The sequence below is a fragment of the Pristiophorus japonicus genome, chromosome 3, assembly GCF_044704955.1.
Source record: "Pristiophorus japonicus isolate sPriJap1 chromosome 3, sPriJap1.hap1, whole genome shotgun sequence".
NCBI lineage: Eukaryota > Metazoa > Chordata > Chondrichthyes > Pristiophoridae > Pristiophorus > Pristiophorus japonicus.
In genome coordinates this window covers 79,139,763-79,156,761 of record NC_091979.1, presented here as the reverse complement: position 1 = coordinate 79,156,761, position 16,999 = coordinate 79,139,763, and the positions used below count along the sequence as shown (strand labels likewise).

At 43.8% G+C, this 16,999-nt stretch overlaps 1 protein-coding gene across 1 annotated transcript in view; it reads left to right on the top strand.

The window, feature by feature from the left end:
• parp9 (poly(ADP-ribose) polymerase family member 9) overlaps positions 1-16,999 on the top strand; it is a 123,593-nt gene that overhangs the window by 73,361 nt on the left and 33,233 nt on the right. Inside the window, exon 8 of the mRNA XM_070873614.1 lies at positions 8,744-9,307. Within this exon, the coding sequence (XP_070729715.1) occupies positions 8,744-9,307 (564 nt within the window). The remainder of the gene's footprint in view (positions 1-8,743; positions 9,308-16,999) is intronic.

Genomic DNA, 16,999 nt, shown 5'->3' with positions numbered 1-16,999 from the left:
GGGGCTCAGGTTGAAATGCTCGAAGTGTGTTTTCCTGGCTCCAGAGGTTGAGTTCTTAGGGAGAAGAATCACAGCAGACGGCATCAGACCCATTGACACCAAGACGGAGGCCTTTAAGAATGCGCCGAGACCACAGAACGTGACGGAGCTGCGGTCGTTCCCGAGACTCCTTAACTATTTCGGTAATTTCTTACCCAGGTTAAGCACCTTGCTAGAATGTCTACATCTGTTGCTACGCAAGGAAGATGACTGGGTATGGGGGAAATCACAAGAGACTGCTTTTGAGAAAGCCAGAAATCTGTTATGTTCCAACAAACTGCTGGTTCTGTATGACCCATGTAAACGTTTAGTGCTAGCTTGCAATGCGTCTTCCTATGAGGTCGGGTGTGTGTTACAACAATCAAACGAATGGGGAACATTGCAACCGGTCATTTATGCATCCAGGAGTTTGTCCAAGGCAGAAAGGGCTTACAGCATGATTGAAAAAGAAGCTCTGGCATGTGTTTACAAGGTGAAAAAAATGCACCAGTATCTGTTTGGGCTAGAAACTGATCATAAGCCACTCATATCGCTATTCTCAGAGAGCAAAGGTATTAATACCAATGCCTCTGCTCGCATCCAAAGATGGGCATTCATGCTGTCTGCATATAATGATATAACTCGCCATGGGTCAGGCACAGAGAACTGCACTGATGCTCTCAGTTGGCTACCATTGCCCACCACCGAGGTGGAAATGGCACAGCCTGCACACTTGCTCTTGGTGATGGATGCATTTGAAAACAAAAAGTCACCTGTTACGGCCTGCCAGATCAGGACCTGGGCCAGCCAGGATCCTTGGATGCATGAAGAGATCAAGCTGCTGCAGCGGCGCAAAGACGAAATGGTCATACAGGCGGACTGTCTTTTGTGGGGTAATCGCGTGGTTTTGACCTACACAGTACCCATGCAGGCATAGTAATGATGAAAGCTATAGCCAGATCCTATGTGTGGTGGCCCAGCATCGACTCAGATTTGGAGTCTTGCGTGCGCCAATGCAACATTTGCTCTCAACTCTCACCCAGGGAGGCACCGTTAAGTTTGTGGTCATGGCCCTCCAAACCGTGGTCTAGGATCCACGTTGATTTCGCTGGCCCGTTTCTAGGCAAAATGTTTTTGGTTGTTGTGGATGCTTATTCAAAATGGATTGAATGTGTAATAATGTCTGTAAGCATGTCCACTGCCACCATCGAAAGCCTACGAGCCATGTTTGCCAAGTACGGCCTGCCTGATGTCCTTGTCAGCGACAATGGGCCATGCTTCACCAGCGCTGAATTCAAGGAATTCATGACCCACAATGGGATCAAGCACGTCACATCTGCCCCGTTGAAGCCCGCATCCAACGGCCAGGCAGAACAGGCAGTCCAAACCATCAAGCAAAGCTTGAAACGCACGTCGGAAGGCTCCCTGCAAACCCGCCTGTCCCGAGTCCTGCTCAGCGACCGCACAAGACCCCACTCACTCACCGGGGTCCCCCCCTGCCAAACTGCTCTTGAAAAGGGCACTCAAAACTCTCTCTAGTCCACCCTGATCTCCATGATCGTGTCGAGGGCAGTCGGCATCAACAAAGCATGTACCATGATCGCGCAAATTTGTCACGCAATATTGAAGTCAATGACCCTGTATTTGTACTCAACTATGGACATGGTCCCAAATGGCTTACTGGCAGTGTCGTAGCCAAAGAAGGGAGTAGGGTGTTTGAGGTCAAACTTACAAATGGACTAACTTGCAGAAAGCATTTGGACCAAACTGCAATTCACAGACAGCCACGAGCAACCTGAAGAGGACACCACCAACTTCGACACACACAAGTGGCAACCGACATTATGGTTAACCACGAAGCTGAACTCATCATCCCCAGCAGCCTAGCAAAGCCAGCTGCGCAGCAGTCCAGCGAAGGCCCAACTAACTCACCTGCACCTGTGTTTGTACCGAGATGATCGACCAGGGAGCGGAAAGCCCCAGATCGTCTCACCCTGTAAATAAGTGTAACTATTGAATTTGGGGGTGGGAGTGATGTTATGTATGCAACACCTTGTAACCAGCATTCTACTGCCACCAGAGGGTGCATCTGTTGGAGTCCCAAGGGATCCCAGCACTGTATATAAGCAGGCCTCCCATGCTGTGCCAGCACTCTGGAGTCAGATTAAAAAAACTAAGTTCACACTTACTCAAGTCTACAGTACTCAGTCACATTGCTTTATTTGAGACATAACACTGATGTGGCGGTAATTGGCCAGATTGGATTTGTCCTGCTTTTTGTAGACAGGACATACCTGGGCAGTTTTCTGCATTGTCAGGCAGATGCCAGTGTTGTAGCTATACTGGAACAGTTTGGCCAGAGGCGCAGCTAGCTCTGGAGCACAAGTCTTTAGCACAACAGCCGGGATATTGTTAGGACGCATATAGTCTTTGCTGTATGCAGTGCACTCAGCCGATTTTTGATATCACATGGAGTGAATCAAATTGGCTGAAGACTGGCTTCTGTGATGGTGGGGACTTCAGGAAGAGGCCGATATGGATCATCCACTTGCCACTTCTGGCTGAAGATGGTTGTAAACACTTCAATCTTGTCTTTTGCACTCACGTGCTGGGCTCCGCCATCATTGAGGATGGGGATATTCATGGAGCCTCCTCCTCCTGTTAGTTGTTTAATGGTCCACTATCATTCACAACTGGATGTGGCAGGACTACAGAGCTTTAATCTGATCCGTTGGTTGTGGGATCGCTTAGCCTTAGCCAATCTACCTATCGCAGATGCATCTATCCATGACATCATTGGTAGCAGCGACCACCACACCTTCTGCTTTTAGCATGCATGTAGTCCTGTGTTGCAGCTTCCCCAGGTTGGCACCTCATATTTAGGTCTGGTGCTGCTCCTGGCATGCTCTTCTGCACCCACTTATTGTATAAGTGTTCGTCCCCTGGCTTAATGGTAATGGTAGAGTGAGGGATATGCCGGGCCATGAGGTTACAGATTGTGGTAGAATACAATTCTGCTGCTGCTGAAGGCCCACAGCACCTCATGGATGCCCAGTTTTGAGCTGCTAGATCTGTTCTGAATCTATCCATTTAGCAAGATGATAGTGTCACACAACACGATGGATGGTGTCCTCCATGTGAAGATGGGACTTCATCTCCACAATGACTGTGTGATGGTCGCTGCTACCAATGATGTCATGGATAGATGCATCGGCGATAAGTAGATTGGTGAGGATGAGGTCAAGTAGGTTTTTCTCTCATGTTGGTTCTCTCATCACCTGCTGCAGGCCCAGTCTTGCAGTTATGTCCTTCAGGACTCGGCCAGTTCAGTCAGTAGTGGTGCTACCGAGCCACTCTTGATGATGGATATTGAATTCCCCTACCCAAAGTACATTCTGTGCCCTTGCTACTCTCAGTGCTTCTTCCAAGTGGTGTTCAACATGGAGGAGGACTGATTCATCAGCTGAGGGAGGACGGTAGGTGGTAATTAGTAGGAGATTTCTTCGTCCATGCTTGACCTGAAGTCATGAGATTTCATGAGGTCCAGAGTTAATGTTGAGGACTCCCAAAGCCACTCCCTCATGACTGTATACCACTGTGTCGCCATCCCTGGTGGGTCTGTCCTGCCGGTGGGAAGGTGATGGAGGAGTTTGGGACATTGGCGGAATGATTCTGTGAGTATGACTATGTCAGGCTTTTGCTTGTTTAGTCTGCGGGACAGCTCTTCCAATTTTGGCACAAGTCCCCAAATGTTGGTGAGAAGGACCTTGCAGGGTCGACTGGGCTGGATGTGCCGTTGTCGTGTCTGTAGCCAATGCCAAGTTCGATGCCGGGTAGTCCGCCCGGTTTTATTCATTGTTTTCCGCAGCGGTTGTGTACAACTGAGTGGCTTGCTGGGCCATTTCAGAGGGCAATTAAGAGTCAACCAAATTATTGTGGGTCTGGAGTCACATATAGGCCAGACTGGATAAGGACGGCAGATTTTCTTCCATAAAGGACATTAGTGAACCAGATGGGTTTTTACGACAATCCGGGAGTTTCATGGGCACCATTACTGATCCTAGCTTTTTATTACAGATTTATTTAATTAACTGAATTTAAATTCCCCAGCTGCTGTGGTGGGATTTGAACTCATGTCTCTGGATCATTAGTCCAGGCCTCTGGATTACTCGTCCAGTGATGTGACCACTATGCTACCGTTCCCATGGTATGAGCACAATTAGCCCCCATATATGAAAATAGCATGGCACAACCCCCTCTCATGGATCTGAAATCAGGAACAACTCTGGCTGCATCCAACCGCTCACTCAAAAACAACTCAACATCAGCCCACTCTGAGCCAAATACCTGCAATCCCCTGCCACCAGAGAAGAAAAATGATCTTAGAATTATCCTTCTCTTTCTTTTCCCTCCCCTATTCTTATCTTCCACCTCCCAATCCTTCCCCTTTGTGTCCTCATTTTACAAACCCCCAAATGGGCCCTGTCACAGTGCCATGTGCCCCTTTATTGTCTTCTGTTGTTCTCTCTCCTCCACCTCATCCTCTCTCCCTTTCCTTGTCCCCATCCCCATCCACTGACTCCATCACCTTCTCCTCTCCCTGTCACTCTGTTTCTCCTCTCCCCTTTCCCCTTCTATCTCCCTCCCTCATCTAGGTCCCATTATCCTGATGCTTTCTAATATTCTTGACCTGAATACTTGACTTGCCAAGTGCAATACCACAGTAGATCAACAATTAATTTTATATTTAGTCTGAAACAAGGTCTGGTGCTTTTTGAGGGTATGCAAAAGTTCCTATGGAGGTGTGAGATATATTTAGTAGCCAAAGGAAATTTTAAAGTAAAGATTTCTATTTGTTATCCTGGGCATTTTACCAAAACATACCAAGATAAATGGCAATAGGGAAATGAGGCTATGAGGATTTAAAACACACCTATGACAGTAACCTAAAATTAGGAAGCTAAAATATTTGGCATCAGAAGAGCAGAAAAGACCTAAAAACATACCCAGTGATCTCCAGCCTTGGTAATGTTGTTCTGATTACAGGAGAACACGTTGTATAAATAGACTGTGAGGGTTAACTTCAAACCACCACTCGAAGTCCGTTAGCCTTAAAGTAAATGCAGTTTTATTAATTAATACAAGCTAGCAGGGAGCTTTCCATAAGGAACGCTCAGCTAAATGACTGGAGACGTTGTCCTTTATACAATTTCAGATTAAGTCATTACGTAATTACGTAAGTTACAATAAATACATGATTAATTAATACATGATTGATTAATACATGATTGATTGGTACAGCGCTTCCTCCAGTCTGGTTTCCACATGCCTTAAATGGTAGTTCCGGATACAATTACTGTCATCCATTCTATTCTACCCTTATCTTGTTATTCAGTTCAGTTTCTATGTTATCTGTCTGTACTTTTGCCTCCCAAAGTCTTTGGTCTGTGAACTGGAAAGTTTTGTTTTCTCGTGGACTGTTTCTCACAGTCTGTAGGTTCCATTTTAAAATATATTAGCTCAGTTTCAAAATGGCACAATGTTTTATTATTTTAAAGATTTGTAATTTACCTCTTCAGTCCCTCCTGTTGGTGACATAATCAGCCTACCACATATATGTTCTGAGCCATCTACCGGGAATGGTGATCAAATCCATCTCCTTTGGATTGCTCGTAGTTCCGTCTTTTAACGGAGTCTTTACATGCTACCCCTGATCATTTCCCTGGGATTATTTGCAAGCTACTTATATTTGTTTTTGTACATAGTGAGCATAAGCTCAGGAGTCTTAGTTGTTTCCCTAACGCGTTACAAAGTAATTCGCCTCCCTATTACACTTACATTACATAGTTAACAAGGCTGTTTGCTATTCGACTAGAACCACGCGGTTGTACATCCCTCGGATCTCACACATCAAATATAATTGAATCACAATACATATCCCCACCACTACCATTATTATCACGATTGGGTGCCACATTAATTTGAGGACTGCATAGGCCTTGGGTGACCAACCCTTAAAAATGTCGCACCAATGGTGAACCATGAGGTCACTTAGTACCGCCGTCACTTGAATAAGTTCTTGTTTTGTGTAACTCATTACGACCTTTTGTCTGAGTAACCGTTCCCTTTCTTCTCCCAGGTACTTGGTCACCTGAATATGTTTTTTCAAAAAGGCCTTTAACTTTCTCTAGTCCACTATTGGGGGAGTACTGATAGACCTCTGGTGCTTCTATGTTGCGCAATATTCTTCCATTGTCCTATTTGATAGGACTTGTTCGGTTTAACGTCGAAGATGACACATATTTCCTTCTGACACTCATTTACCGGAGGTTCCAATCGATCCGCGTTCAAGTATACCGTGTGGTTACTAGTTACACATATGTAGTTTGTCCGGTTTCATGTATTATGGTATCATTTAAGGGTTGCAGCTGCCATTCACAAGCCCCTGCTGTGCCTTCCATACTGCATGGTTCAACCACTGGTGTATGTAGCGGGCATACTTGCCCGAATGGCCACTTTACACAGTCCATCCCTTCGTGCGTTTTATTCTTCGGGTCTATCCATTTTCTGTAAAACCGTGGCTTCCATAAGTTTTTACCGAATAGCTGTGGTAGGGTTACAAACTCACACCATATCTGACTGTTATTAACATTAGCCAACAACATAGTCATGTTACATCCCTCTTCATCACATCGCATATGCTTCATCTCCGGCCTGAGTGTTAGATTTCGTTGGTCAAACTGAAACAGTTTGGCCCATTGTGGGGCATTCCCAGAGAATGCTATCCTTTCTAATTCAGCCCGTTGTCCTTCCTTAATCAGGCCCATTATAAGGTAGTGAGTCTTATTGGCTTCCCGCGTTAAATTGGCCAATACCTGTTGCTGATCCCAGCCAGTTTTGTTTGTCCACTACCATATCATTTTGTCTGACAGCCATCCCCGCTAGCTATTGGCCTGTAAGGGTTTCTGCCACAGATCTGACAGCGTTATGGCATCTTTAGTCAATTGTCCCGCTTTCTGTATTTTGTTCTGCAGTTTGAGTTTAATGCTCCTAGTCCCATTCATAACCCTCCTCACACTGTATCTCGTATGTTTTGCCAATTATGAGCTTTTGTTATCTTTAGGGCAAGATCTGGGTTCTTACAATACCTGGGTACCATCTTTCGGACATACTGTATATTATTGTTAAATTTATTATTGAAGGGACTATCAGTGTGCTCAGACATGTATCGTGCAGCCTTTGTATGTGTGGCATCCGTTCCTGGTTCGGACGGGGCTATTTTACACTTATCATGGCCAGCCATGTACCCCTCCCGCCAAACTGTGAATTATTTGTACACATCACCCAGTTCCCGTCTCCCAAGGTTGCCTGTTTCCATTCTGTACTATTGCTATACTCCATTTTGTTAGTATTCCAGGCTTATTTCCGTATTTTGGTTATATTCTGGGAATTATTGTCGCAACCTTGCTTACACATCATCCCGGGACCGTCGGTCTCCCAGGTAAAGTTGAACGTTACATTCTCGTTTTTATGGAGGATCAGTACAAAATTCCCAAAGACTGGTGCCGAATAGGTCCACTGTCTACAGTCAAACGTTATATTAAAAACACAACATTCAATTCCCGTGGAGCATGTATAGTTTCCCTGGGTTACTTTTCGTTGGGACATCCACATCATATAACGTTTAAGCCCTTACTTACGTGGAACCTTTTTCCGCCTTTACTTATGCGGAACCTCGTTTCTGGCTGGATAGCTAGTCCGCCCTCACCGGGGATACCCCGATATCTTGGAACATTAGTTATTCTCCCGACACACGTATTTACTTACAGTGCCCTGACGTGCCCCTCAACTAGATTTACCGGCTACACGGACTCTGCTTCAGATTCGTTGGATCTCTGGCCGGGCCTCTTGGGAGGAGAATTTCTCAAGGTAATTCTCTACTGACTCGGTTTTAAGTTGGTTCGGGTTTTGAGTTGAGACCCTGCTCGCAACGCCCATTTGTAAGGGTTAACTTCAAACCACCACTCGAAGTTTATTAGCCTTAAAGAAAATGCAGTTTTATTACAAGCTAGCAGGGGAGCTATTCCGTAAGGAACGCTCAGCGAAATGGCTGGCGACGTTGTCCTCTATACAATTTCAGATTAAGTCATTACATAATTACATAAGTTACAATTAATACATGATTGATTAATACATGATTGATTGGTACAGCGCTTCCTCCAGTCTGGCTTCCACATGCCTTAAATGGTAATTCCAGATACAATTACTGTCATCTATTCTACCCTTATCTTGTTATTCAGTTCAGTTTCTATGTTATATGTCTGTACTTTTGCCTCCCAAGGTCTTTGGTCTGCGAACTGGAAAGTTTTGTTTCTCGTGGAATGTTTCCCAGTCTGTAGGTTCAATTTTAAAATATATTAGCTCAGTTTCAAAATGGCACAATGTTTTATTATTTTAAAGATTTGTAATTTACCTCTTCATAGACCATTGAGTAATAAACTGCTGACCAGCCCAGGAATAGTTTAGCAGAAGAGTTAGCAATTATTTCCCCTTCCATTTATATTATATGTATTTTGAAAGTCTATTCAACTAAAGATAATATATTGTATGTTATGCATACACAAATAATATATAAAATAGAAAGCCTCAAAATCGAGGTGCTCTGCAATTACAACTCGACAAAAAAGATAGTGCTTTTTTATGCTGTCTTCTGTTGTTTATACAGATTCAACATGTTTAAAACGTGAACGGGAGCAAGGAACTGAACTACTCATTAAGCTTTGTGGTAAAGATTATCCCTTTCTGGAACGTGCTCAGTTTTGGATCAATAATACCATACTACTACCTCAAGAGCACCTCATCATAGAAAATAAAAACATCAGCTACTTTACAACAGCTGAACATGAAGTCTTAGCAGCCCATCGCGAAATGAAACAGATATCCATGGAAGAAACAGTGAATATTATGGGGACCTTCATTGAACTAAGTGGACCTCACTTTGAGATGTTGGATGTAGCACTTCATATAGAACATTTACTTTGTGAACTGCAGGAAGAAATGGCACGGGTGATAGAATGTGAACTTCTACAGTCCCTCGTACAGTGGGTCTATACAAAAGAGGAGCAGATAAATGAATATGTTGCCCCTGACAACTTCATTTTAGAAAAGGCCTTCCTGGACAAGAAAGTGTTTGTGAGCATTGATATGAATGATACGAAGCAGACAATATATTTACAAAGATTAATAGCATTGACTAATCAAAGGGATGAATTTAAAATTGAAAGAGTCGGTGAGTAAACTCGGTCCTTGATTTAGTACAAAGTTAACAGATTTGTTCTGCAACTTAGTTTAATACATTTAATTATTTCACCACCAGAACTCCAATTTCTTAGCTTGCATTAGTTTCTTATGAACTAATTGTACATTGCTTTCTGGCAAAATCATAGAATGATACAGCACAGAAGGAAGTCATTCGTCCCATCATGCCTGTGCCGGCTCTTTGGTAGAGTTATCCAGTTAATCCCACTCCCCTGCTCTTTCCCCATAGCCCTGTATTTTTTTCCCTTCAAGTATTTGTCCAATTCTCTTTTTAATGTTGCCATAGCATCTGCTTCCACCATTCTTTCAGACAGTGCATTCCATATCACAACAGCGCGCTGTGTGTACAAAAAAAAGTTGCCTCATGTCACCTCTGGTTCTTTTGCCAATTACGTTAAATATTTGTCCTCTGGTTACTGATCCTTCCACTAGAAATAGTTTCTCCTTATTTACTCTATCAAAACTATTCATGATTTTGAATACTGCTATCAAATCGCCTCTTGACCTTCTCTGCTCTAAGGAGAACAACCCCAGTTTCTCCAGTCTCTCCACATAACTGAAGTCCCTCATCCCTGGTACCATACTGGTAAATCTCTTCTGTATCTATCTAAGACTTTGACATCCTTCCTAAAGTGTGGTGCCAGAATGGAACACCATACTCCAGCTGAGGCCTAGCCAGTGTTTTATGAAGGTTTAGCATAACTTCCTTGCTTTTCTACTCTATTCCTCTGTTAATAAAGCCAAGGATCCCATATGCTTTTAAAGCAGCTTTCTCAACTTGTTCAAAGATTTGTGTTAAATGTTGTGACATCTCAACGTAAATTATTTATCAGTAGCCCCAGCAGGAAACTGGATTTGCATCAGCTGTAATGAAATTTCACATTTTAAATTTGTTTCTGCTCCCCGTTTCATAATTATATTGCAACAATTTTGAATTAATCCTTTAATTAACAGAGTTTGATGTTAATCTGTATAGGTTATCTTTGATTTATTGATTTTCAAAATGTTTCTGCTAACTCTTTAGTCCACTTCTATTCCTGTTGCCCTGAGTCTTGTGTGGAGTACATAAGAACATAAGAAATAGGAGCAGGAGTAGGCCATTTGGCCCCTAGAGACTGCTCCACCATTTAATAAGATCATGGCTGATCTGAGCTTGGGCTCAGCTCCACTTACCTGCCCGCTCCCCATAACCCGTCTCACTCCCTTATCGCTCAAGAATCTGTCTTATCTCCACCTTAAATATATTCAATGACCCAGCCTCCACAACTTTCTGGGGCAGAGAATTCCACAGATTTACAACCCTCTGAGAGAAGAAATTCCTCCTCATCTCAGTTCTAAATGGGCGACATGGATTGAGAACTGGTTGTCAGACAGGAAGCAAAAAGTAGGAGTAAATGGGTACTTTTCAGAATGGCAGGCGGTGACTAGTGGGGTACCGCAAGGTTCTGTGCTGGGGCCCCAGCTGTTTACATTGTACATTAATGATTTAGATGAGGGGATTAAATGTAGTATCTCCAAATTTGCGGATGACACTAAGTTGGGTGGCAGTGTGAACTACGAGGAGGATGCTATGAGGCTGCAGAGTGACTTGGATAGGTTAGGTGAGTGGGCAAATGCATGGCAGATGAAGTATAATGTGGATAAATGTGAGGTTATCCACTTTGGTGGTAAAAACAGAGAGAGAGACTATTATCTGAATGGTGACAGATTAGGAAAAGGGGAGGTGCAACGAGACCTGGGTGTCATGGTACATCAGTCATTGAAGGTTGGCATGCAGGTACAGCAGGCGGTTAAGAAAGCAAATGGCATGTTGACCTTCATAGCGAGGGGATTTGAGTACAGGGGCAGGGAGGTGTTGCTCTAGTTGTACAGGGCCTTAGTGAGGCCACACCTGGAGTATTGTGTACAGTTTTGGTCTCCTAACTTGAGGAAGGACATTCTTGCTATTGAGGGAGTGCAGCGAAGGTTCACCAGACTGATTCCCGGGATGGCGGGACTGACATATCAAGAAAGACTGGATCAACTGGGCTTGTATTCACTGGAGTTCAGAAGAATGAGAGAGGATCTCATAGAAACGTTTAAAATTCTAACGGGTTTAGACAGGTTAGATGCAGGAAGAATGTTCCCAATGTTGGGGATGTCCAGAACCAGGGGTCACAGTCTAAGGGTAAGGGGTAAGCCATTTAGGACCGAGATGAGGAGAAACTTCTTCACCCAGAGAGTGGTGAACCTATGGAATTCTCTACCACAGAAAGTTGTTGAGGCCAATTCACTAAATATATTCAAAAAGGAGTTAGATGTAGTCCTTACTACTAGGGGGATCAATGGGTATGGCGAGAAAGCAGGAATGGGGTACTAAAGTTGCATGTTCAGCCATGAACTAATTGAATGGCGGTGCAGGCTCGAAGGGCCGAATGGCCTACTCCTGCACCTATTTTCGATGTTTCTATGACCCTTTATGCTGAAACTATGCCCCCTAGTTCTAGATTTCCTCACGAGGGGAAACATCCTCTCTGCAACTACCTTGATGAGCTCCCTCAGAATTTTATACGTTTCAGTAAGATCACCTCTTGTTCTTCTAAACTCCAATGTGTATAGGCCCAACCTACTCAACCTATCCTCATAAGTCAACCCCCTCATCTCTGAAATCAACCTAATGAACCTTCTCTGAACAGCCTCCAATGCAAGTATATCCTTCCTTAAATACGGAGATCAAAACTGTACGCAGTACTCCAGGTGTGGCCTCACCAGTACCCTGTACAGTTGCAGCAGGACTTCTCTGCTTTTATACTCCACCCTCCTTGCAATAAAGGCCAAGATTCCATTTGCCTTCCTGATTACTTGCTGTACCTGCATACTAACTTTTTGTGTTTCATCCACAAGGACACCCAGGCCCCTCTGAACTGCAACATTTTGTAATTTCTCTCCATTTAAATAATAATTTGCTTTTTTATTTTTTCTGCTAAAGTGGATAACCTCATACTTGCCCATATTATGCTCCATCTGCCAGTGATAGTGATTGTTTTAAGTTCCTCCCTCCCTATAGCCCCTTGATTATCCATTATTTTGATATTTTTAGTGTCTTCTACCGTGAAGACCGATACAAAATATTTGTTCAATGTCTCTGCCATTTCCCTGTTCTCCATTATTAATTCCCCAGTTTCATCTTCTGAGGGACCAATGTTTACTTTAGCTACTCTATTCCTTTTTATATACATGTACAAGCTCTTACTTATCTGTTTTTATATTTCTTGCTAGTTTACTCTCATACTCTATCTTCCTTCTCTTTATTATTATTTTAGTCGTCCTTTGTTGCTTTTTAAAAATTTCACAATCCTCTGGCCTCCCACTAATCTTGACCACTTTGTATGCTTTTGTTTTTAATTTGATACCATCCTTTACTTCCTTGGTTAACCACGGATAGTTCTCCCTTTCTTAAAGTCTGTCATTCTCATTGGAATATATTTTTGTTGAGAGTTATGCAATATCTCCTTAAATGTCTGCCAATGCTTATCAACCGTCTTACATTTTAATCTATTTTCCCAGTCCACTTTAGCCAACTCTGCCTTCACACCTTTGTAATCGCCTTTATTTAAGATCAGGACACTGGTTTGAGATCCAACTTTCTCACCCGCCAACTGAATTTGAAATTTAACTATACTATGATCACTCTTTCCTAGAGGATCCTTTACTACGAGATCATTTACACAGTATCAGATCCAGGATAGCCTGCTTCCTGATTGGTTTGCAATGTACTGTTCAAGGAAACCATCCCAGATACACTCTATGAATTCTTCCTCAAGGCTACCTTGGCCAATTTGGCTTGTCCCAATCAATAACGGGTTTAGACAGGTTAGATGCAGGAAGAATGTTCCCAATGTTGGGGAAGTCCAGAACCAGGGGTCACAGTCTAAGGATAAGGGGTAAGCCATTTAGGACCGAGATGAGGAGAAACTTCTTCACCCAGAGAGTGGTGAACCTATGGAATTCTCTACCACAGAAAATTGTTGAGGCCAATTCACTAATTATATTCAAAAAGGAGTTAGATGTAGTCCTTACTACTAGGGGGATCAAGGGGTATGGCGAGAAAGCAGGAATGGGGTACTGAGGTTGCATGTTCAGCCATGAACTCATTGAATGGCGGTGCAGGCTCGAAGGGCCGAATGGCCTACTCCTGCACCAATTTTCTATGTTTCTATGTAATATGAAGATTAAAATAGCCCATGATTATTCTTACAAGCCTCCATTATTTCTTGATTTATTCTCCATCCCACAGTGTAGCAACTGTTAGGGGGCCTATTGACCACTCCCACCAGTGACTTCTTCCCCATATTATTTCTTATCTCCACCCATACTGATTCTACATCTTGATCTTCTGAGCCAATATCATTTCTCACTACTGCACTGATCTCATCCTCTATTAACAGAGCTACCCCACCTCCTTTTCCTTTCTGTCTATCCCTCCGAATTGTCAAATACCCCTGAATGTTCAGTTCCCAGCCTTGGTCACCTTGCAACCACGTGTCTGTAATGGCTATCAGATCATACCCATTTGTATCTATTTGTGCTGTCAACTCATCTATCTTGTTACAAATGCTGCGTGCATTCAGCTTTTAATTTTGCCTTTTTATGATTTTTCCCTGCTTTGATCCCACTTTCTGATACACTTCTAATTTTATACATTCTGTCCCTTCCTCTCACACTCTGGTTATCATTTCTCCCACCGCAACACTGCTCTATTGCTTTCTCCTTGCTCTTTGACTTTTAAAATTTCTCCTTACCTGAACTCTTCACCCCCCCACCCTCCCTCCGCCCCACAACAAAAGCAAAGTACTGCAGATGCTGGAATCTGGAATAAAAATAGAAAATGCTGGAAATTTCAGCGGGTCAGGCAGCACCTGTGGAGAGAAAGCAGAGTTAACGTTTTGGGTCGATGACCCTTCGTCAGAACTGGAGAGTGTTCGGAAAGAACAAATTCTTAACAAGCACTGAAAGGGGGAGGCGGAGAAAGAACAAAAGGGAAGGTCTGGATAAGGTGGAAGAGAGGAGAGATTAGAGAGACAAAATGGATTATGGCCCAAATTCAAATGGTAATGCCAGGAGTTAGAAAAACATTAGTCAAGATTGGGTGCATCCTGTAAGGACTCCATTCCATTATCCGAGTTTCTCCGTCTCCATCGCATCTAGTCTGATGATGCCACCTTTCACACTAATGCCTCTGACCTGTCTTCCTTTTTCCTCAACAGAGGATTCCTCTCTGCCGTGGTTAACATGGCCGTCGACCGTGTCTGTTCTATTTCCCGCACCTCTGCTCTCAGCCCTTCCCCTACCCTGTCAGAACCATGGCAGGGTTCCCCTTGTCTTCACCTTTCACCCCAGCAGCCTCCACGTTCAACGGATTATCCTCCGCCATTTCTGCCACCTCTAGCATGATCCCACCACCAATCACATCTTCCCCTCCCATCCCATCTCAGCATTCCGAAAGGACCGCCCCCTCCGCGACACCCTGGTCCATTCCACAGTCACCCCCAGCAGGCCCTCCACTTCCCATGGCACCTTTCCGTGCAAGTGCAGGAGATGCAACACCTGCCCTTTTACCTCCTCCCTTCCCACTATCCAGGGCCTCAAATACTCCTTCCAGGCGAAACAGCGATTTACTTGTACTTTCAATTTAGTATACTGTAGACACGATGTGGTCTCCTCTACATTGAGGAGACCAAGCGTAGATTGAGTGACCGCTTTGCGGAGCACCTCCGTTCAGTCCGCAAGTGTGACCCTGAGTTTCCGGTCACTTTAATTCTCCACTCCAATCTCTGACCTCTCCATCCTCGGTCTCCTACACTGTTCCAACGAAACTCAACGCAAGCTCGAGGAACAGCACCTCATCTTTCGTTTAGGCACTTTACAGCCTTCTGGACTCAACATCGAGTTCAATAATTTCAGAGCGTAATCGCTGCCAATCTTTGGCTCCATTCCCCCACCCCCCCCACGCACCCCTCCCCCCAACACCCCCCGAGAGCCTATTTATTTATTTATTTTCTTCTCCTTGTCTCTAATGGCAGTTGGTCATTATCCCGCCATTCACATCCTATCTTGACTAATGTTTTTCTATCTCCTGTCATTACCATTTGAATTTGGGCCATCATCCCTTTTGTCTCTCTAATCTCTCCTGTCTTCCAACCTATCACAGACCTTCCCTTTTGTTCCTTCTTCCCCTTCTTCTTTCAGTGCTTGTTAATAATCTGTTCTTTCCGAACACTCTCCAGTTCTGACAAAGGGTCATCGACCCGAAATGTTAACTCTGCTTTCTCTCCACAGATGCTGCTTGACCCGCTGGGATTTCCAGCATTTTCTGTTTTTATCTCCCCGCCACTATTTAGTTTAAAGCCCTCTCTACAGCCCGATTTATTCGTTTCACCAGGACACTGGTCCCAACATGGTTCAAGTGAAGCCCGTCCCAAAGTACTGGTGCCAGTGCCCATGAATCGAAATCCATTTTTCCCACATCAGTCTTTGAGCCACATGTTCGTCTCTCTGATCTTATTTACCCTATGCAAATTTGCTCGTGGTTCGGGTAGTAATCCAGAGATTATTACCTTTATGGTTCTGCTTTTTAATCTAGCCCCAAGCTGCTCATACTCTCACAGCATAACCACTTTGTCCTACCTATGTTGTTGGTACCTACGTGGACCATGACAACTGGGTCTTCCCATTCCCACTCCAAGTTCCTCTTCAGCCCAGAGGAAATGTCCTTAATCCTGGCACCGGGCAGGCAACACAACCTTCGGGACTCGAGCTCTCGGCTGCAGAGAACATTATCTATCCCCCTAATGATACTGTCCCCTACCACTACAACATTTCTTTTTACCCGTTTGGGCCCGTTATGAGCTCATGTGAAAGTATATAGCCAATAGTAAAATCCTGTAAGTTTCTCTGAAGTGCCAGGATGAGATCTTGACAAGAACATTTGCTCAAATATAGAAGTTGCAAATATATATTCCATTGATTGAATAACATGTAATGTTAGGGGTGGGGTTCGGCGATCTGTCAGCTCAAAAACTGTACACTTAAATGCCAACCATAATGTCTGGCCTCCAAGTTCTGGAACTATCTGTCATTGAAATCCACCTGTCCTGGATTGGTGACCCTTACCTAAAAGTTGTAGTGGTAGGGGACAGTTTCATTAGGGGGATCGATAATGTTCTCTGCAGCTGAGAGCTTGAGTCCCGAAGGTTGTGTTGTCTGCCCGGTGCCAAGATTAAGGACATCTCCTCTGGGCTGGAGAGGAACTTGGAGTGGGAATGGGAAGACCCAGTTGCTCTAGTCCACGTAGGTACCAACGACATAGGTAGGACAAATTGGTTATGCTGAGAGAGGCTTAGCGAAATGAGGTAATATCAGGACCTATTAAAAAGTCACATCATAACTGCAAGGCGAAGTTTTTATCACATTGCATTACATTTTAAGGACATTTGTATATTTCTCAGCACATACCCCTCACGATCTAAAAGTTAGACACTGACCAAAAGTGGTAAAAAAAAATCTGTATTGAATTGTACAACATTCAAAAGTGGCAGAACAATCAAACATGTCAAGCAAAATATTTGACAGTATTTCAAAAACAGTACATTTAGCATCAAAAGGAAACATTTTAAACACCAAC